Here is a 21,141-nt window from a genome sequence, read left to right as displayed (position 1 = left end):
GGTAATCTTCCGGTCAGCTGTTTTTCAAAATAAGATGCCTCGCATTTAAAGCTATTTTTAAATGATTAAATTGGCATTAAAGCACAACAAACCCTACTGGTTGGAAGCTGACCTACAAATAATTTCACCGATTTATTTCTAGAATAAGTCTTCTGCTTCTTTCAGCTGCTTTCTTTCTCTTCACCTACCTCTAGCATCCTCCTCTGTCACTCCAACCCTCTGCATCCTTCTTCACTACATTAATGAATCTCTCTAGTCTTCCTCTTTTCCTCCTGCCTGGCAGCTCCAAATTCAAAATCCTTTGTCCAATATATCCACTGTCTCTCCTCTACTAATATCCAAGCCATCTCAGCTTTGCTTCTCTAACTCAATATGAACCAAAATCGTTCAGAAATGTTCCCTGCACCTTGCTCCATCTGTGCCATGCAGAATTTAATCAATCCTAAAGTAAAAGGGGGTCCAACTCAGTACAAGCATGGCATACCTAATAAGTGGCTGGTGAGTGTATATATAACACTTTTCAGAGGGAAAAAAGGATCGACAGTTACAGATCAATTTTATTATGAATGCGTTGCTGGAAGGGTAAAAGATAAAAAAGTCATTTAGATACGTGAAAAAAGCTTCCTGTTTTCCACATCAAACGGTTTAATTCTATTATAAAAATGTGGTGGCATTTTAGTGACTAAAGACAAAATAAGGCATTAATTTGCTCCAAACAAACATATGAAGTTACATTTATTGAAAACCATATATAACTATTAACTGTACAACGTATATATTTTCATTGTTTTAGTAGTAATTACAATTTCATTACAGGCAGCCCACTACAGACATCTTTATGGCATTAGCAACTGAAGGGTAATACCCCATCGTGGTCATATAGGAATTGGTCTTTAACACCATTGTCCCAGCTATGGCCATAGACAACAAAATGTTTAGGAAGGTAAATGGTCATAACTAGTCTCTTAAACATCAAGGGTAAACATTTTGGCAAAAACTCCATTCAAAGTGTATAGAGACTCATCTATTTGGTAATATTACAAGCCTAGACCCAAAATGTTGTACTCACATTCTGTAGCTGTGTAAGCACAGTGAAGCTGTGGTAGAATAGCTGCATTGTGCGCTCAAAGGAACACAAAATAAAAACAAAAGCAAAAAAATAACATCCTGGTAAGCAAAAGAGTTTTACTCCATTTTCTGCAGTCAGGTTTAAACAGTTCATGATCAACAGCCAGAATTTACAGGCTTATTATACAAAGGCATTGATTTGTCCAGGTATGACCGAGACATACAGTAAGTTGATGATGAACCAAGCAGTTGGCACACAAACTTCCTGATTGATGAACTGCACATGCTAATGATTTATTCTTCGTCCAAGTATCAGCAGATTTGAATAAAAAAAAAAAAATCCTCAAAGGGCTTCAACCTCTGTAGTTTGATTCAACTCATCAACATTTGGAAATACTTGTAGTCTCAAAATATATATTTCAGTTTTAAACATCAGTCTGTTGCCTACTTGAACAAACTGCCTCTGCTGCTGGCAAATTTCTCAAAGTGCAAGCTGTTCTTCTATCTGATTTACCACCTGATCTGACAACGCTGGGGATTAGTGCTGACTCTACAGCAGGATTTTAGAGTTTCAACATGACTTTGTTAACGGTCAGTCACATCCTCAAAAGCTAAGAGTCTTCAAAGTGCAACAGTTAATTCATGTCAGGTGACGCTAATGCTAGTGGATCTACTTTCTGTAACAAAACACTGCATCAGACAGAATAGTGTTACCCTATAGTTTGAATTGTTCTAGTGTTGTGATCTTCAGTGTGTTTGGGAAGAATACATGTGAAATTTACTTCTTAACTGAGGCATGCAACGTCTGTTAAACATCACTATCACTTTGCCTCCACTGGTTAAGAAAAAAAGGCAGATTATGCAAACGTTGGTGATGGATACCCTTTAACGGATCCACTGCTCCTACTAATGTGGTGACCCTGAAAAGCTTGATCCTGCTGCTCTATGTGGATTTACTTGCATGAGAAAAATGATTACTTGTAGTCACTTTTTTCTCCACTGATACACAAAAGTGGCCGAGTCACATGCGCTCAGACTTTATGTTTTTTAAATGTAGTCAAAGGACTTTGATAGGTGAACGGAAATCAAGAAGATTAAAGTTTCATACATAAGAAGGAAAGGATAAAAGTACAGCTGTACTGTACAGTATCAGATAAGGCATTCCTTTCAGGGACTAAAGTTTTTATACTCAAACATCTGGATGTTGATGTAAGATGAGGCTGTTTGATGATAGAGACGTGGCAATAATTTCACTGGCTCTTGGCCTAAGAGAATCTCAATACATTTTTATAGCTTTTCATGTGTACAAATGATATTCTTTGAATTTAATCTGATTTCTCTTCATCTCAGCGTAAGGCAAAAACAAAAACAAAAATAAAACAGGTAGTGCTTCTTTGCATGCATACTGTTATGTATACATCCAACACATGCACTATCTGCACAAAAACCCATAAACATTCAATTGTTTTTCCCTCTCATCATCCCAGGCCGTGCTGTTTTCATGCTTCTCAGGGTACACTGTGCGTAATCCAACAGCTGTGTAATGAGGTGCATTTTTCATCCATTTTCAAATTCACTATTAATCCCTGCAGAGATGCTTCAGTGATGCGTGGCTTGGTTGGTTATCCCTTTCATTAATCCGTAGAAAAGCAGTTTCTGCAATTCGGGCTATTTGAAGTCTCTCAGCTACTCCTGTCCTCTCAGACTATGGATGGCAACAGAGATTATATAATTCAGTAGAGTGCTGATATGTCAATCAAATCAACCAATCCCTGATTAGAATCTGGTAATCCTCTCTCCAGAGTCTCCAACAATGAGACGGGCCATGGAAGGATGGATCTATAAAACATTAAGAGATCAGGAAAATGAATATTACTAATCACAAGTGTTAGCAAAAAAAAGCAGCACAGAACACACAGTACTTAAGTGTTGAGAGTAGAAACATACAGTACGTAAGTTGCTGTTGGCAATGTGAATGAATAATCAGATGATTAATTAAAAGCTTTAAAAGTACAGAACATGTAGTTATTACAAACTAAATTCAGACTGAGACAAATGAAAAGACCTAGGAATTTAGCACTGTGGTTTTACTCAACAAGTATTATTTATGCTAAATCTTGTTTTTCTTTCTGACCTGTGCTTGAAGCGGCCCGTAGGGCACAAGCTCTCCGTCCACAGTGAGTGTTCCTCGTGCCGACAGAGGCTGCAGCCTGAATGCTTTACAGGTAACGTGGCTCACATAGGGAGAGCTGACAGAGTGGTGGGTTCCTCTTTCCATGGCAAAGAAAAGTCTCAGTAGAGTTGCTCTAGAGATCCCTGCTTGCACAAAAGTCAGATGGATCAGCCCATCGTCAAACCTGGCCTGGGGTGCAGCAAAAAGGTCAGCCCCAAGGTGGGTCTGATAAAGGGCCAGGACCAGGACAAAGTCCCCTTCAATGGTGATCCAGTCTCGAGTGGGAAGGGGCTGGTCAAGAGGGGGTAACAAGTCATCCCTTGCTAGATTTAAAGGCAGCGAGAATGATGGACGGTTCTTGAAGGGTCCTGCTGGTTCAGCAATGTCAAAGTTAAAAGAAGAGGATGGCGTGCGTAAAGAAGGCGAGGGTGATGTGGAATTTGGGGTGTTAGGACGAGGAGCGAGGTAGGATGATGAGTGTGGGGAGGCACAAGAAGGAGACGAGGGGGGTGTGGGAGAAAGAGACAGGGAGAGAGAGTTGAGTTTAGGTGGGAGGGAATTTGTCTGGGAGTGCTGAAGGAGGGAGAGGGGCCTTGGCCGGGAGGCGTTTTGGTTTTTGTCCAGGGTTTTGGCCTTGTAAGAGAAGGGAGAATGACGAAAGGGAGAGGAGATCGTCAAAGCTCGCTCACGAGCGACATCCAGTGTGTATGAATCTTTCCGGTAGTAAGATCCATTCAGATCCATATCATCGACGCCATTTGAAGTGCCTGAATCTGCATCAGCCTCCTGACTGAGAGGCTGGTTGCAGAGAGCTTCGGCTATCTGGCTTGAAGGGGCTGAATTCTTTCTCACTGCCTGCCTGGTCTCATGAAGGCAATCCTGGTGGGTGACGCCATCCTCTGGCTCTTCATCTGCCTCTCGCCCCATGACAACCCCATAGCTCTCACCCAGCTCTCTCGCATGCAACACTCCCTCTCCTTCTACAGAACCACTGCTCCCTTCCCCGTCCTTACCTCTATCGTCTTCCTCAATCTCCTCTGAGTATTGCTCTGCTGTTCCATCATCTTCCCTTTCATCCTTGATCCTCTCCAGCCTTTCTTCCCTTCCCATACTGCATTCATCCCTTTCATTTGATTCTGAACTTGTCCCTGATCTCTCTGAACAAGTCCCTGACCTCTCCTCCTCTGCTTCCATCTCCATCTGTCCCTCCCTCTCTCTGTCTTCTGCCAGACTGCTTGCCCTCACCACACCAGTTCCTCCTCCCCTGGCCCTCTCCCTTCTTCTCTCCCTTTCCTTTTGCCTCTCTTCTTTTTCCCTCTCTCCCTCACCCCTGCGCAAGCTCCTCTGTTCACTGATGCCCATGTCAGAGCAGGTGCGATGGATAGGCGTGCGGCAGAAGCCCTCCAGGCCTTCTGTGATACTGCGGGAGAGCGGTCTCCTTGGTGGAGGTGTGGCATCTGGTGATGTGGTGACAACAGAGGGTGGTAGGAAGGAGAGACGACCCTTGTAGGATCGTAGAGAAGCTATGCGCACTAATGTGCCCAGGGTGAAGCGAGCTGAGCCAAGACCACGATACCTGGAAGAAGACAAGACTGCAAGTGAAGCTACATTTTGAAATTGACGTCACATAATCCAGAATAAATTAAAAGCCAGGCTTTTATGAAGAAAACAACATTAGATTAAGATTCTGAAAACTTGAAACACCCACCTCTCACTCTCAATGTCCACATCGGACACAAAGCCCCAGGCAACAGAAAGAAAGGAAAACAGTCTCCTGGGTCCTGCAGCACGGTTGCTGTTGGAAGGGGCGGGGCTTGTTGTCACAGAGACCAGGTCCATGGGTCGGACTCCGCCTCGACAGAGCAAAAAGCAGCAGTTCAAAAGGAGGGGCTCTCGAAGGCACATGTCATACCTGAGGAAATTTTAAAAAAAGTAAAAATAAAGACAGATCTGTACAACAGCTATTCAAAGACTAGATTAAACAAAACAAATATACATAATTCTACGGTCTTTTGTTTAGGAAAAAAACATTGTTTTTTATGTAGTTTATTTTAACAGAATAATCTGGGTATCCATGGGCTTTTTTGTAAGGTCAGTTTTCATAAAAATAAACTAAAATCATCTGACTACATCAGAGGGTCTCAGGATCATCTAAACCTCCCTGTACAAGCCAGCAGATAAGGACGTTACATTGAACATAAATGTCACGACAACTGGATATTCTTCTCGGAAGTTCAGTAAAGCAAAAGAGACATGCCATCATATGAATGTATGAATATAATAAGAAAATTCAGCACTAGCAAAGAGAGCATCCATTGACTCTGAGACCCTCTGTGATGCAGATCCAAGGAGGTTTAAATCATAGAAAATTATTTCTAGACAGAAGGATTCATGGCTAGAAAATGAACCTGGTATCAAAATGTAGATTAAAAATGAGCCATTTCATTGGCTAAAAGTTGTTTTGACCAGCCAGCTATCTCACAGGATGAGATAGCTGGCTGAGGGTTTACAGAAAGTGCACTTTTTTAAGTTTCTCCAGAAACGTATCAGAAAACAGATAATTCTTTCAGGGTATCACAGCTTGTTTCTGTTACTCTCTGTCAAAAATATTAAACTGGTTAAGTTTTGCTGTGAAAGAGTCTGCATATGCAATCTGTAATATGATTGGCTCATTCAGAGGTCATAAAGTTTAAAGAATTAACTTGACTGCACCCGTTATCAGCAAACACAATCTAGACTGTCAGCATTACTTTAAATCATCCACTATGCAAACACTGAGGGAGATATGAAGACTTAATGTTCCACCTAATTCCACACTGTACAGGCAGCTGGAAGAAAAGCTTCAACCTAAACAGATGTGCTCACCCTGCGTGGTGATTGATGGAGCCAGCCAGTGCATTCCCAGACCCGCAGGGTAGAATCCCGACAGGTGTTTTTATTGCTTGTTCCCAGTCTGAGCGCTCCATCAGCCCATTAATTACCTGCAGGAAAACAAGACAGAAGATTTAAATAATCACAGTGTTAGACATAGACATACATTTACGTGCCACAATTTCAGCCTGGTTGTCCTCTCAGGCCAAAAACACCTTACCTCATGCAGTAGACCATCCCCAGAAACAATGATGATGCCATCCCACTCTGGGAGTGATATCTCTCTGATGAGCTCTCTGGCATGGTTCTGGCGTTCTGAGGGAGGGTAATTACGTTAATGCCTGCCATATAAATGCATACATTCTGACTCATTGGGATGTTTTAGACCTCAGGGTGTTACCTGTCTGTATAAGGTTGTAGCTGATGTTGGACTCTCTAATCATTGGCAGGATGTGGGTCTGACACCACTGCATTGCCTGGCCTCTTCCACTGAAGGGATTGACCAATAACAGTAGTCGCCTGGGACGAGGTAGCAGACTTCTTGAAAATTCTTCACAAGAAAGACAGAACAGGATGGATTAATTAAAACCTGCACAGCTCTGGTCCAGGACAAAGAAAGTGGTTCAGCACATTTTCAAAACCAGCCAACTGGGACATAAGCTAAGCTGGTATTACAGTGTTGCCCAACCTTGGACTTTGAATGCATTTATCCATTTGAAGCCTCCTAAAGTTCTCCTGACAGAATACATATCACACTGTCCTTCAAGAGTGAGTTTGTCAATCATTTAAAGTCAGATATATGATAAAGGGCACATTTAGACTTCAAATTATAGGTATTATAGTTGGTCAAAACTAAACAGTGGCATACGAAGGCAATGAAATTACTCTAGTCCTGTTCTATAAAACCTGTGGGGAAAGTAAATATCTAAGGATAAAATTCAATATAAACTGTAGTATGTTATAGATGAAACCACTGGTGCATGAGAGGATATTATGTGGCTGTGCTGTCACATAATCCTTGATTATGCAATAAACCACACTTCACGCTATTGTGCGGAAAACCCATCTGACCACACCTATAATGCCCGTCAGCATAAACATTCTCAGTATTGGGCCACTGAGTGATTCAGAAGTGTGATTATGAATGTTACACAAGCAGAAATTTAAAAAAGAATGACAGCTGCATCACTGCGAGTGAAGGGTATGCACTAAAGATCTCAGAAGACGAGGAGATTTAAGAGACTTAAGGATTAAAGAGTGAGCCTACAGACGAGGAAAAGAAAAACAGAAGATGGGAGATGCCGATTAACTCTGTGCCACACAGACAATGGAGACAAAAAAAGTAAACACAAACACAAAGTTCATGCTGAGCTGTCAGATAACTGAGGATGGTGACTCCCCGCCCTCTGTCTCTGCATTAGACACTGAAAGATACAGACCACATGTGCAGGAAAGATAAGAGGAAGGACGTATAGGTTTAGATGGAAAAAACCCCACAAAAAAAATAAAGAAAATGATCCTGTTATGTGAAACACACAAAATCCAAAAGCTCTCGATGCTAAATCTCACAGCCTCTTAGGGTGCATTAGTGTTAATCCTCATTTGTCTTTTATATAATGCCCCAAAATGTTAAACTAGTCTTGTTACCATTTGTGCCCTCAGTGAGGAAATGTAATACATTAAAGTCTTGGTTCCCTGTGACATTACGCTAGGCTTAGTAGAAGTTTACAAAGAGGGCATGGAGCAAAGTGGATTGATGCTACATTGTGTAGGTTTTCTACTGTAAGCATCTGAAATTCAAGACTTTATCAAGGAGACAAATACAAAGGCTAAAGCTCCATAAACACTGTGATAAGCTATTAGTGTTACTCTTTTAATTAGGCCATCAGCTCAGTGTACAGTACCAACGATCAGGGCGAACTGTGGTTTACAGTTGCTGCCACTATCAAATCGATTTCAGCCTAGTCTTATATAATATAATAGAGCAGATGTAGTTGTATATAAGACATCGGAAAACTGAATTTTGCCTTAATGAATTTTTTGCCTTATTGTTCACTAATTTGCTTTTTTTATTATTAAATTATTATTATTAAATTGTGATAAAATAAAATAAAATAAAAACTGTCTGAATTACTCCTGGAAAATGTTCAAAAGCTTTGCTTCTACTGCCCATGGTCATTTATAATAAAAGTTTATCATTATGACATACTTACATTTAAGACAACATAATAAAATTCATGCAATAAAACAAAAACAAAAAATCACACTCTACAGTATATAAATACGCAAAATGTGTAGCTACTGCTACAGTCTTTTGTATGTTCATTTAGAAACAAGATCCAAGCTGCACAAACAAACCACAGGTAAAACATACACTCACCTGTGTTAGCAGTGACCATCACACCTCTAAGTAGACACTGTACAGCAGCCGACCACCTCTCAGCTTCAGCTCTGCTTTCTGCCAGATAGGCCCTCACCTGCCTGCGCCGGGACACTCCTTTCCTTCGTTTTCCTGGTGGGTACCAGTACAGCACCAGCAGAGGGGGAGCAGGGGACCGGGGGCAGCTGCACCCCACCAACTCTAATAAGGGTAGCAGGAGACGAGCTTCTTTTCCAGGCCGGGGGGACAGGCGTTGTATATGTATGTGGGTGTGGGTGAGGGTCAGGGCGTAGTTGGATGCCGGAGCTGGAGTTGGAGGAGCAGCTGGGGACAGCCCTCCTGAACCACCGGGGCTGTTGGGACTACTGTTATTGTTGCTGTTTGTTCCCCAGCTGGCAAACTGACCATGAAGGAGAGCTTCTGCTGGAGAAGGTGAGGAAGGTTCTGGGGATCGCATTTTCTTTGCTCAAAGTTAATCAGTCTAAAAAAAAAACAAGGGCTTCTGAACTCAGATGCTTGAAGAGCTGGGCAATCTACCAGCTGTTCATGTTTTGCAGCACAAATTGAAAGACTATGTCTGTCGAGAACTTTCTCCTTAAAATCTCTTCGAAATCATTCTTTTTGTCAGTGCTTCAGTTTAAGGGGTAAAAGTCACAAAAAATGATCTTCCTGTCGTTCCAGTTCAGATATATGTCTTCATTTGAAAAGAATACAAATAACGTTTCCCAGTTTAATCCTTCTTCAAATTAGAGTATTTTTTATTGATCCAGTGAAGATGGGAACTGCTTAAGACCAGTCTTTGTGTCACAGTTAGAAACCTCCCATCAAGGTGTGATCTGTGGAGCTGTCAGCTCATACAGTTGGCTCCGAATTGGAAAGTGGACAGAAAATACATCAACATAGTCACAACAAACAGGATTTTTATAAAATGTAGAATCAGTCATTTAAGCAAAAAAAAAAAAAAGTGTTCTTCACAAAGTATAAAAATAAGTTTACATTACAATGTAAAAGCTGCCTATTGTGATAGCAATACAGGGCAGCTCAGCAGCTACTTAACAATGACAATTCGCCTTAAATAATTACACATATGGACAAAAATGAAACTCTTAGTTGCATTAAAAATGATCATTAAGTATGATCAAGACAAAACACAAACACACCTTGTTTAGACAAGGAGGCTACAACAATTAAATTAAAGCACAAGATTTTTGTAAAGTAAGTTGCATTTTAAGTGTTGCCCAAAAAGTAATTAATGCCACAAAGATAGATTAGTGCAGACTTTTCAAGACCTTTGACACTTCTATTGCTATCTTGTTCTAAGTGACATAAAGGAGGCAGACAAAAGGAGTGACTAAGCCAGTTCTCCAGACAGTAGTGTGATAACATTCACTCAATCAAGTACTACCCCCCAATAGGAAGAGCAACACAAAGACAGGTGAAAAAACAAAAATGACAACAGAAATCAAAAACAAAAACAGAAACAAAACAAAAGACAAACAAGGAGACAGTTCCAGTTGGGTCCTTAGTTTATGTCATCTTAAAGTCCTTGAGTCAAGCCTCACGTTCCCTCCCAAATATCTCTGTTCCTGTTTGAGGACAAAGGAGAACAGCAGTTAGTGGAAAAAAACAACAGTAGGAAAAAGAAACAAAAGCAGGGGCCTGACTAAGAAGCAAGTTCAGCATACCCTGAATATTTTTTCCTTATCTGGTTTCAGTTACTCTAACATGCACTGATCAGCTCAATAACTTAACCCAGTGTTTTCCAAACTACCTGCAAGTGCGTTCGCTTGATGTGTCATTAAGACACAGGAGGATCTGACATACGTGTATGTAAAACATTTTAAATTCAGTGCCAGTGAGGTTAAACTGTGTGAGAACATGTAAAAAATAAAGAAAAATATGGTTTTCCTGTCTATTCACAAACTTTGTATAAAGTTTGTAAGAACAAGGCACAGGTGTCCTGTTTTAAGATCATGCTACTAAAGGCGTACAGAACACTAAAACTACTTTAAACTTGCTAGCAGCAAACAGAAAAAAGCCTGTTCCTGTACAGCCAGTGAAAGCTTAGTTCACATTGCCAGCAGTAAGAGTCAGACCCGCTCCCGGTGGAAGTTGGACTCTATCAGGGCTGCCCTTTGTCACCAGTTCTATTTGCAGCTTTTGTAGACAGAATTTCTAAGTGCAGTAAGATTGTGGAAGGTTTCTGTTTTGGAGGCCATGGATAATCTCTTTGCTTTTTTGTGGAATCATGCAATTTTTATTTATTTTTTTTGCCTCACCAGGAAGTGGCCTCCAGCACCGAGGTGGTTGGTAGCTTACTGTGAAGTGGGATAAGAATTAGCGAATCTAAGGCTATGTTCGCACTGCAAGCAAAAGCGCATCAAATCCGACTTTTTTGACCCTACCCTAAACTGTTGGGAAGACAACGTTGGAGAAACGTGAACATTTTATTTGTACTGTATAATCTGCAGATTCTGACAGAAACCTGCAACTATCCTTTGAAGCACAGCTCCTCTCTAAAACTGCAATAAGGATAATTATTAGGCCATATGTAAATAACAAAATAACTTTATAACTTAAAGAAAAATTGGGAAACGTAAAGACTGAAACAAGTCTTTATATTAAGGGCTATCAGTCAAACAATACTGTTTGCTCTGGGTCTAAACAGAGCGCGTTGTGTGTGATGTCTTCTTTTGTGCATGCGGGCCACTTTGAGGGTTCACACTAGAGCGCTTTTGCTGTCACATTTTATTTGTAGTGTGAACAAGCAGACAAAAAAATCGGATCTGATCAAAAAATCGGAATTGAGCATTAAGACAGTGTGCAGTGTGAACGTAGCCTAAGACACAAGGTTCTCAGTCAGAAAAGGGGTGATTGCCCACTCAAGGTTAGAGAGGAGTTGCTGGCCGAAGTGAAGGAGTTTAACTATTTCTGGGTCTGATTCATGAGTGATGCGAGTTTGAACGGCTGATTGGCACAGCATCAGCAATGATGTGGACGATAAACCGGTTTATTGCGGTGAAGAGAGAGCTAAACTTGATGGTTTACCTGTTGATCTACATTCCTACCCTCACCTGTGGACCCAAGCTCTGGGTAGTGAACTGAAATACTGACATCATCAACACAATCAGCAGATTAGAGATAGGGTGAGAAGCTTGGTCGTTTTGGAAGGGCTCAAAGTAGAGTCATTCCCCTACACATCAAAAGGAGTGGGATGCTCCCTGGGTGCCTCCAAGGTGAACTGTTTTGGTCATGTCCTATCGTGAGGATGCTCTGGGGTACACCAAAGAGGTGCTGGAGAGATTATATCTCCCAGAAAGACTGTGAATACCTTGGCGTCTTCCTGGAAGTACTAGGGGAGGCAATGGGGGGGGGGGGGTGTCACTCTGGTAAGACTGGTACACATTCAAACCATGATAGTGGTAGATGGATGGATGGCACTAAGAATCCATTGTTTCTCATTTTTCAAAATTTCTCAGACAAAAACTTCACCCCCTCAAAATAGCTGTACCATTAGGTCCATGGGTCAGAATAGATCATTTACTCTGGTAAAAAGCGAATCACCCTTTGTAACACTGATAATCCAGTGTTATAGCTGATGTTACCTCAGTAAGAGCAGAATCTTGCTTGCCAGTACAAGCCTCAGCACTATGACCACACCACAACGCTGTGGTGATAACCATGACATGATTTTGCAAATATTTAAGAAATCAAAATTTAAGAAGCACAACAGTAAATTACATGAAATGAATAAAACTTTAGATTGATTGTACTGCACAAAAACAATACTTCAGTCAAGTACAGAGGAGGACATTGATGATAAGAAAACTGATTATGGGTACAGGGTGAAGCAATATAAGATTCGTTATGCCCTTTGACCTGAGGTGCGTCTGTGATAAACCACGTAATGACTCAAGAGTCACACATCCTCAACTGGCTTGCTGAGACACTATTTTTTGTAGAGGAAAGGTTGCATGACAATTCATGTGTTTTTTTTCTAATTCAGGGTAACTTCTGCATAACAGGATTTAGGGACACAGTGTCTCTTTCACGGTTTAAATAACCTAACCTAAATAATTGTATTATATTTTACAGACTTTGCAATAAGCATTAGTACAGTCTCATATTTGTACCAAACAAGGTGGTCTGGTATCACCTCTTATCAAAGAGCCATATCAGGATTTTCCCTGTATGGTAAATCTTTTATTTCCCTCCAAAAAGGTTTTAAACTTCTACCAAAATAAAACAAACAGAGGTATGATTTTTGAAAGTGGGATTTCATTCAGTCAAGCTTAAACATAACTTTGTTTTACAACATGTCCCCATATAATAGGAAAACGCACAGACTTCTGCATAAAATACTCATGTTGACCCTAGAAAAACCCTGGATATATAATCAAAATACACCGAAACACATGTATTATTTTCAAATTACATTACACGTGAGGTTATAGCAATGATAAATTACCAAGTCAGCAGGAGACAGATCATTAGACTTTAGCTCATAAAGTACAATTGCTGCAGTCTCACCTGGGACTTCGGTTTACCCTAAATTAATAAACTGTTCACATCTTTCAACTTTTATAGCAGTCAGGAAACATTATGCAAGCTGTGGTGTAGACAAAATCAATACTTGGCTGATGTCCCGTCCTGATAAAGCACACACACAGAAAAAGACCCTACCGATGCCCATTGTTGCACCTTACCCTGTCCTTGAATCGCAGGGCGGGGACACCCAATAATAATAATAATAATAATAATAATAATAATACTATGCTCCGACTAATTTTGGTCTCCCACACAATGAGGTTGTCTTTGAGTGACTTCAAAGTACAAAGCCAATTTTCGATAAGGTTACACTTTTGAATTCGAGGTCGCTCTTGTAGTAAAGGCGTTATTAAACATTTATTAGCAGCTTGTCTGGTAGTAAGAGCTACGTCTATGTGGTTAAACTTTAATGCTACATGGATTTGACAGGCTGTTAGCCTGCTAACCTGTTCATGTTTAGCTGTATTTTGACAGTTACAGCACAGGCGAGCTAGAGCCGATAATTCTAGCTTGTAGTGCCAGAAATGAGAAGGTGAAATATGAACTGCAGGAAGCGGGTCTTTGTGTACGGTAAACAGAGCTGCTAAGCAATAGTTGTGAATCGAGCGTCACTAACATTAGCTAATGTAAACGGCTGACACGCTGCACAGGGGCTAACTAGGGGCTTTCTAACTGACATATAGTCCCAGTTCAACCCGACAAATATATTCAAATATAACTCCACTAAAGATTAGTGAGGAACACTATGGACAAATCGAAATAAAATGCCCCTTTTGTTTAATTAAATACTTAAATTAGCGCATAGGATACATGGTTTTAGCTAGCAGTTATTAAGACCCTATCAAAATGAGCAACAGGAAAAGTTGTTTTCGAGCTTTGCATGTCGCCAGAAGCATATCTGTATAACCCATGTTTAATATCATTTCATGGTTTTTAAAGAAGAAAAGAAAAAGCCCCAACTACCTCATCTTGGCTCCCCTCTTTCGACAGATAGCCTCTGAATGCTGTGGCTCGGTGCAGGAAGTATGTGGAGACGCAGGAGCAGCAGCTCTGAGCGGCGGAGAGGAAATCCAATGACGATAAGGAAAACAGAACACCCACCCACCGACATTCTCCAATCATTGACAGACCAGCACTTCCTGGCCAACTCACTTGTTATCAGGCCGGCTGATAAATGCCAATTAAAAGACGTGTCCTGTAACATTTACGTGGGGACCTCAGTTTATTAGCCACATGCCATTCTTGTCTTCCAGCATGGCTGGTGCTTTAACACGAGCTCCACCATATTAACAATGAAGGGTGTATTTTGCGAAGAGCAAGCAGGCAAACAAAAACACAGAAGACATTTTGTACAACCAGCCTTTTATTGGTAGCAGAGTGAAAACAAAAACGCATTAGTTCTTGTAGCCGCAGCTGGCTCTGCGACCACGGGCTCTCTCGAACTTCCTGCCCTTGGAGCGGACGTAGGGCCTGGAGAAAGACACAAAAGGGTTTAAATTTAGCATATCTAACACATAAGATTAAGTTCCATTTGTCCCTTGAACTCAATGTCAGTGGTAAAAATCAATCTCTTATTTTTCCAGTGGGAAAAGACCGAAGCAGGTATTTGAATGAAGCCTTTCATGGCTGGGCCTTTACATCATCCTGTGAGTCACAATCCAGCTATGTTGATGGATCATACATCATCCTAAGAGCTTCATTTGTTTGGGACAAAGTGCTGGAATTTATTTTGTTTGGGAACACATTTCCATCAATTCATCATTACCTTACATCAGCCTCACATGTCTTTACTTGTTAAAGGTAGGTTTCATCAACATGTAAAGTACTTTAGAAGTGTCTTCTGATTTAGCTCAAGAGTCTTTTTATAACATCATTATTAACATGTGTGAAAGACATTGTTCTACACTGACAACCAACACCACCTCTGAACTCCTCAAACCTTAAAACTATTGTATTTAAAAACATCAAACACTGATTAAATCAAGAGATATGTACCATGTCTACCACCTGTAAGATTTATTTACTAATTATGATTGAAGTGGTTACCACTTCAATCATGCTTTTAATAGGGCGGAGATTTCTAATTCACTTTTGTAATCTCGTCCTAGGAGACGAGCCCAAGAAACAGCTGGACGTGTATTTACTAAGTCTGAATGTAAACCCTTTAAAAAAAAAAAAAAAAAAAGCATGCCAGAATAAGGAAATCATTTAATTCTGGCCTTTGTGGACTCCTGGGCATTTAAAGCATGAAGCAACAGTGGACTACTGAGAATCCCTTGAGCAGTTTTCAAACATGCATTGGAAGCGCTTCTCACAGCTGTGTGAGTATGATGACCATCAAAAACTTAACCACAAGAGCACAAAACTGTGTCCAGACATTCTGAATATGTCACTTCCTGCTAAAACTAAACATTGATTAGTGCTTAGAGAACTATGAGGCTTATAATCTCCTTATGTGTGCTACAGACAAGAAAGGGCAAGTTAAGGCAAGTGTGGACAATGGTCTCCCTGATTCTCTCAACGCAGTCCTGAGTACATGCACATAACCAGCTTTAGTTAAAGGCTAAGTAGGGCTGTGCGATATGACCAAAATCTCATATCCTGATATAAAACATCTATCATCCGATAACGATATAAATCACAAAATTTTAACATTTTCTGTAAATTCTGTGAATCTCTGGCAGCTCGACTCGTGAAGTGTTTCCAGCTGGGCGCCATGTACCTGGAGTCCATTGTTTTAACCGATGTATGAAACTACACATTTTCAGTCATAAGTTGTAACGGCCGCCGTTTTCTTTGTGAGTATTTATTACACGGCGTGCTGCAGGGAAAAGCCTGTTCTAACGTTTGAGTCTAAGGTTTATTTTTTAGCACCTGACGGCTATTTTTTGCTTCTCATCCGTAAACACTGCATACTCTTTCACGTGATTCAGTTTATTTTGAAGAGTCTCAACAGGATCTTGAGCTTTATTGTGAAAGGTTTATGTGGAAAATAAACAAGCGGATACGCGATGGTCGTTGTTGCTAACGACAACTAAAAAGAGGCGCTCGTCCGTCTGTAGTGTGGTTATATAAGAGAGAACTTTAAGAAATTAATATAGCCACTACAGTGACCATCAAAACGATGAAAAAATATTGCAGTAAACAGTTTATTTTGCGATACCACAAAACAAATGACAGCGTAAAATGAAACGATAGATGTTTTTATATCGTCATCCGATATATATTGTTATATCGAACAGCCCTAAGGCCAAGTAGTTTTTTTACAACAGCAACTTCACATCAGATGTACACTTACTTGGTGTGGCTGTGAGGGGTTCCAGGAGCCTTTCCAAAGTGCCTGTAAACCTCTCTGGCTTTACGAGGTCCTGGAGGAAAAGACGATATTAAAGGTTAAAATACACACACACACACACACACACACACACACACACACACACACACACAAGTCATAACTGATGGGAGACCCGGACCCAGTTCCAATCAAACATCACTCCAACTCGGATTTAGTTCAAGTATTCTTTTAAAAAAATATATATAATTTGTATAATAATAATAATAATAATAATAATAATAATAAGTATATAATTTGTTTCCTTTTCCTTATGTCAGATATTAAATTAAGTGCAAGAATCACGATCGTGGCTGAGGGGCGATCTGGCTCAAGAATTGGCAGTTCGTCTTGTAATCGGAAGGTTGCCGGTTCGAGCCCTGGATCCGACAGTCTCGGTCGTTGTGTCCTTGGGAAAGACACTTCACCCGTTGCCTACTGGTGGTGGTCAGAGGGCCCAGTGGCGCCAGTGTCCGGCAGCCTCGCCTCTGTCAATGCGCCCCATCACCAGTGTGTGAATGGGTGGGTGACTGAATGTGTAAAGCGTTTTGGGGTCCTTAGGGACTAGTAAAGCTTCTATACAAATGCAGTCCATTTACCATTTAAGTGCAAGAATCACATTTTAGTACGGACCAGATTTGTAAATATTAGGGAAGCACCACTGCAAGTTTTTTGAAGTTATAATGCTCCGACCTCAGATGTCTGCTGATGCTGAATATGATGTCCTAACTGCTGTTTGCTTCCTACATGCTATGCTATCTCCACCTGCACCAAACAGTGCTGAGGTGTGACAAATTAATCACAAATGAATCGATCCGCCAATACGAGATAAAGCTGTTTGAATCAGGAGTCAAATATCACACTGATAGATCCTTACCAAATATACTAAACACCTGAAGGAACAAGAAGACCGTGAAAGCCTTAAGAGTGTAACAGACCCTAAAATCTAATATTTGCACTTATTTAATGTAATTATCGAGGCTATTTGAGGAAGAAAAAAAAAGCAGATGACAAATGTTTAACACAATGCTGCAACATTATAGTATGTAATTACCTAAGCTAAACTAAATATTTACATGTGAACTGAACTAACGTGATTGTTTGAAGTTAGAAAACTGTAATAAAATAACAAGAGGACACGTCCTTAGTTTTAGTATTCGTTGGTTTGGTGAACTGTGTAATCACAGCTTGCCTAACGAGACTTTGGATGTCTTCAAGACTGTGATTCTACCAGTTTCAATTCTACTACTTAAAACCTGTTAATGATTATCCTAAATATTGTACCTTGAGCATACAATATCCACCTAATAATCAAGTATAAAGCTAACACAGAAACTAATAAAAACTTAACATTCTCAAACAATTAAAAAAAAAATAAAAAATTAGAAACAAGCAATCTGCTCTGGAAAAATACTGAACTTCAACCCAGTCATCAGTTCTTATTGCATGTGATTATTGGTGTTATTTGCCAATTTTTTGGTTGTACCAATATTTAAATGAGTATATTTTAATGCTTGGTTATCTCTAATGACAATAATGACTGAACATTCCCTCAAAAAAAAAGTCAGGTGAAAAAATCTTATGTGGTTTCAGATAGGCTAAGACAGTGTTCTCTTGTGCAGAAGTAAGATATTGACTGCCATTGAAAGCAGAAAAATACATAGTTGTTTGATGTACAATCCTCATCTATTGCAGTGTGTTCTTAGCCTCCAAATAGCCAATGAAGCTCAACCACTACAGCTTCAGCAAACTGCACACTTAAGCTGTTATCTGGTACATCTTCCTTATTGGCCAGTTTCTAGGGCATCTGGTGGAAACAGCTCGTTTCAAAAATAGGATCTCCAACTCAATATGTTCAGTTACCTGACAGCAGCACCGTGCCTTGTCCTTTGGGAGAAGCCAAAGCCAGCTGGTCGAAGGTCATCACCTGACCTCCTGCCTTCAGGATCCTACGGCGGGCACCATCAGACACCCTCAGAGCACAAATCTGTGGGACAGCAAGCAAGAGGTGAGGTCTGATTTGAGATTTTTTTTTTAAGCCACCTTTACAATGTTGAAGAAGCAGTTAGTAAATGTATTTTCTGGTGGGGGTGGGAGTGAAGTTGAACTGTTTTTTCTTAAATGTAAGACCTACCTTGAGCTTGGGGATATCCTGAATCCTGACATCATCAGTGACTGTTCCCACGACGACAGCGATTTTGTTCTCACGGCCGGGAAGCTTCATCTTACGGATCTAGGGGAAAAAAATAAACAAACAAAAAAGAAGAAGAAATTGAGGCAAATCAATGTGTGATTATAGAACTGATAACAGGGAGTACTAAAATAAAAATCCAGTCATTTGTTTTACAGAATCTCTAAAGACGCATTAAAAACTAAATTGAAAGAGTAGCAGAGATGCACCGATCCAGGGCGCACAATCAGCCAACTTTCCAACATTCTGGTTCCAACAACCAGCCTCCTACATGACCGATTTACCATTACCACGAAGCTTACCATTTCATGAATGCGCAACACATGCACGGTGCTGCAGAAAAGAAGTTGCACTCACACACTCACAGCTATACCGGACATACTGCGAGTGTGGGTTTCACACTGAGCGAAAACAACAAGTTGTCCACTTACGTCAGGAATGTTCATACCAGGAAAACCAAATCTAATCAAAACCTAAACACAGACATTTTAAAGAAACTCAAACGTAAAGCATCTAGAACTAAAGCAATCCAAAGCTCAGAGACAGCCACCAGTCAGCAGCTTCAGTATGCGCAAAGGGTCAAAGCAGTTAAGAGGAAAATTATGGCAATGAGCAACATTATTATTCCAGTATCCGGCATTTGTCTTCTTACACAAATCTGCTGAACCTGCTTTGATTGATGTGATCAAATCTGTCAGGTAACAGTAGGCATACAGCAACTCATTTTCCATTAAATTTTTCTACCTCTTTCCATCCATTGTTTCATTTGTTTAAACGAGAGATCCTGTAACTTTCTGCAGCTTGGGCGAAACTGTAAAGTGAGCCTCTTTTATTATAAGAGTAACTTCTTCCTTAAAGAATTCATTTTGTTAGTATATGCTGTCAATTGTAGTCCTTAGAAAGGAAATACACTCAAAAAATTGGAAATCTGAATCAGTAAACTGCAATTAGTGCATCTCTCATAAGAAGAAACCTTAGAGAAGCCCTGATAGCCCTCTTCCAGCTTTATTTTAGGTTCACTGCACAGTTCGGTACATTAGGCCAGGGATGCTGAAGACTAACCAATTAACCTGGACACCATAGTGAAAGCAAACAGGAGGATACATGTGTGAAAATCAAAGTGAGAGGAAGAAAGACCTACCAGGCGGGAGACAGCAATGGGAGGCCTGTTGGTTCTGCTCATGAACAGCCTCCTCAGGACGACCCTGTTGAAGGGAGCATTGGAGCGGCGGGCCAAGAACCTGTACAACTGTTAAAGGCAAAACACCAGGAATGTCAGGATTACGGGTTTCAGACTGTTCAATAGTTAAAATGCACAAGCTACCATTTCAAACTTCACACACCTAGAAATTAATCTTACCTTGACCAGGAGCCTCAGATAGATATCCTGGCTCTTTGGCTCCTTCCTGTGCACCTTACGGTCCTTGTTGTGCCTGATGTCGACTCCCTGGAAAATTGATTAGAAGCAGATTCATATATTAATCAGGTAAGAAAAACATAATCTTGACCAAGAACACCTCATACATCTAACCCTCAACTGTTTATCTTTAAAATTAAATATATAACACCGAAAACAAAATAGAATACATTTAAGAGGGATATTACACACTACATAGCTCATACTCATCCACATAACAGCGGCCGATACACACGTTGACACTCTGCAGCTAACCGCTAACTCTGAACGGCATAGCAAACATGCATATAGCGTCAAATAAGGAAACTTCTGATCTTACGACACATACGTTAAATTTGGGACAAAAATAAACAGTGACCTGTGATAATATATAGCATCTTTAACCCATTGTAAATCTGACTTATTCTCAACTTGAAGGCGTAAAGCTACCACCGGTGTCGGCTCCCAAGAATATAGGCTAATGTGAATTATAAAGTCAAATCACACGAAATCTTAGCACGACTCGGACATAAAGTATGTTTATAACGTGTAAATGTTTTCATCTAAAACATCAGGTGGTTTAATTCAGAGGATGACCGCGGATAGTCTGACTATCGTGTTTTAGAAATTCTGTTAGCAGGACCTACCATCTTGGACTCAGAGCGAAAAGGGAAAAGGAAGACCCGAGGTCTCGCGATAAGCTGTGCGCTTAGATCTCAGGCGCCTGATTGGTTAGAGAGCATGCGTTTCCTGCCCCAACAGCTCGGATGATATGGGATGGCGCCCCCAGTGGTAGAAACAGAAAATGAGCATTTCTCGAGTTCACCTTTTCGCATCTTTTTGGTTTAATTTAGTTATAAGTATTTAAGCAAATTAGTACATTGAGTAAAATACTAGAAGGATTTTTTTTTTATCAGGCATTTTGAAAATAAACACGGAATTTCACCCAAAAAGTAGTTTTATATCACAGAGCTTTAAAAATGAATTGTTTAGATTACATTTTGTATCAGAAATGGTTTAGCAACAGGAGCATGATTTATATTTAGCATATGAACAAATTGTTTTGGTTAGTTAAGTGGAAAATTTTACGTGACCTCATTATTAAAATTATAATAGCCTTCGTTTTTACCAGGCATTCATACCCGGTAATGTGTCTTGCGTTTTCCATGCTACATCGCTACAC

At 40.3% G+C, this 21,141-nt stretch overlaps 2 protein-coding genes across 2 annotated transcripts; both read right to left on the bottom strand.

Annotated features, from left to right (window-relative positions):
- Positions 1-549: 549 nt before the first annotated feature.
- sphk2 (sphingosine kinase 2) lies at positions 550-14,248 on the bottom strand. Its single transcript, XM_085423095.1, has 8 exons — positions 14,004-14,248; positions 8,493-10,078; positions 6,513-6,662; positions 6,333-6,427; positions 6,107-6,222; positions 4,950-5,153; positions 3,203-4,817; positions 550-2,907 (listed from the first exon to the last, which is right to left on the bottom strand). Exons 2-8 carry the CDS (start codon positions 8,947-8,949, stop codon positions 2,845-2,847), a joined length of 2,700 nt encoding a protein of 899 aa, XP_085279221.1. The 5' UTR covers positions 8,950-10,078; positions 14,004-14,248; the 3' UTR covers positions 550-2,844.
- Positions 14,249-14,385: 137 nt separating this feature from the next.
- rpl18 (ribosomal protein L18) lies at positions 14,386-20,670 on the bottom strand. Its single transcript, XM_085423097.1, has 7 exons — positions 20,606-20,670; positions 19,923-20,009; positions 19,704-19,811; positions 18,506-18,604; positions 18,235-18,358; positions 16,339-16,408; positions 14,386-14,510 (listed from the first exon to the last, which is right to left on the bottom strand). The coding sequence occupies exons 1-7, from the start codon at positions 20,606-20,608 to the stop codon at positions 14,435-14,437; spliced, it is 567 nt and encodes a 188-aa protein (XP_085279223.1). The 5' UTR covers positions 20,609-20,670; the 3' UTR covers positions 14,386-14,434.
- Between the last annotated feature and the right edge of the window lie 471 nt (positions 20,671-21,141).

This window comes from Rhamphochromis longiceps, linkage group LG11 (genome assembly GCF_057381845.1).
Source record: "Rhamphochromis longiceps isolate RC_006_pf linkage group LG11, R_longiceps_female_GT1.1, whole genome shotgun sequence".
Taxonomy (NCBI): domain Eukaryota; kingdom Metazoa; phylum Chordata; class Actinopteri; order Cichliformes; family Cichlidae; genus Rhamphochromis; species Rhamphochromis longiceps.
The sequence above is the reverse complement of the archived record's forward strand: the minus strand, read 5'-3'. Positions and strand labels throughout refer to the sequence as shown.

What these genes read in the sequence shown, in the direction of transcription:
- rpl18 (XM_085423097.1), bottom strand. An exon ending in AGGATATCCCCAAGCTCAAG is followed by an intron (nt 18,359 to 18,505) that starts GTAGGTCTTACA and finishes GCTGTCCCACAG; the next exon opens with ATTTGTGCTCTGAGGGTGTC. An exon ending in AGGCACGGTGCTGCTGTCAG is followed by an intron (nt 16,409 to 18,234) that starts GTAACTGAACAT and finishes CTTTTCCTCCAG; the next exon opens with GACCTCGTAAAGCCAGAGAG.
- sphk2 (XM_085423095.1), bottom strand. Translation starts at nt 8,949, where the DNA reads ATGCGATCCCCAGAACCTTCCTCACCTTCTCCAGCAGAAGCTCTCCTT. An exon ending in TCCATCAATCACCACGCAGG is followed by an intron (nt 5,154 to 6,106) that starts GTGAGCACATCT and finishes AAATTTCCTCAG; the next exon opens with GTATGACATGTGCCTTCGAG. An exon ending in GTGGACATTGAGAGTGAGAG is followed by an intron (nt 4,818 to 4,949) that starts GTGGGTGTTTCA and finishes GTCTTCTTCCAG; the next exon opens with GTATCGTGGTCTTGGCTCAG.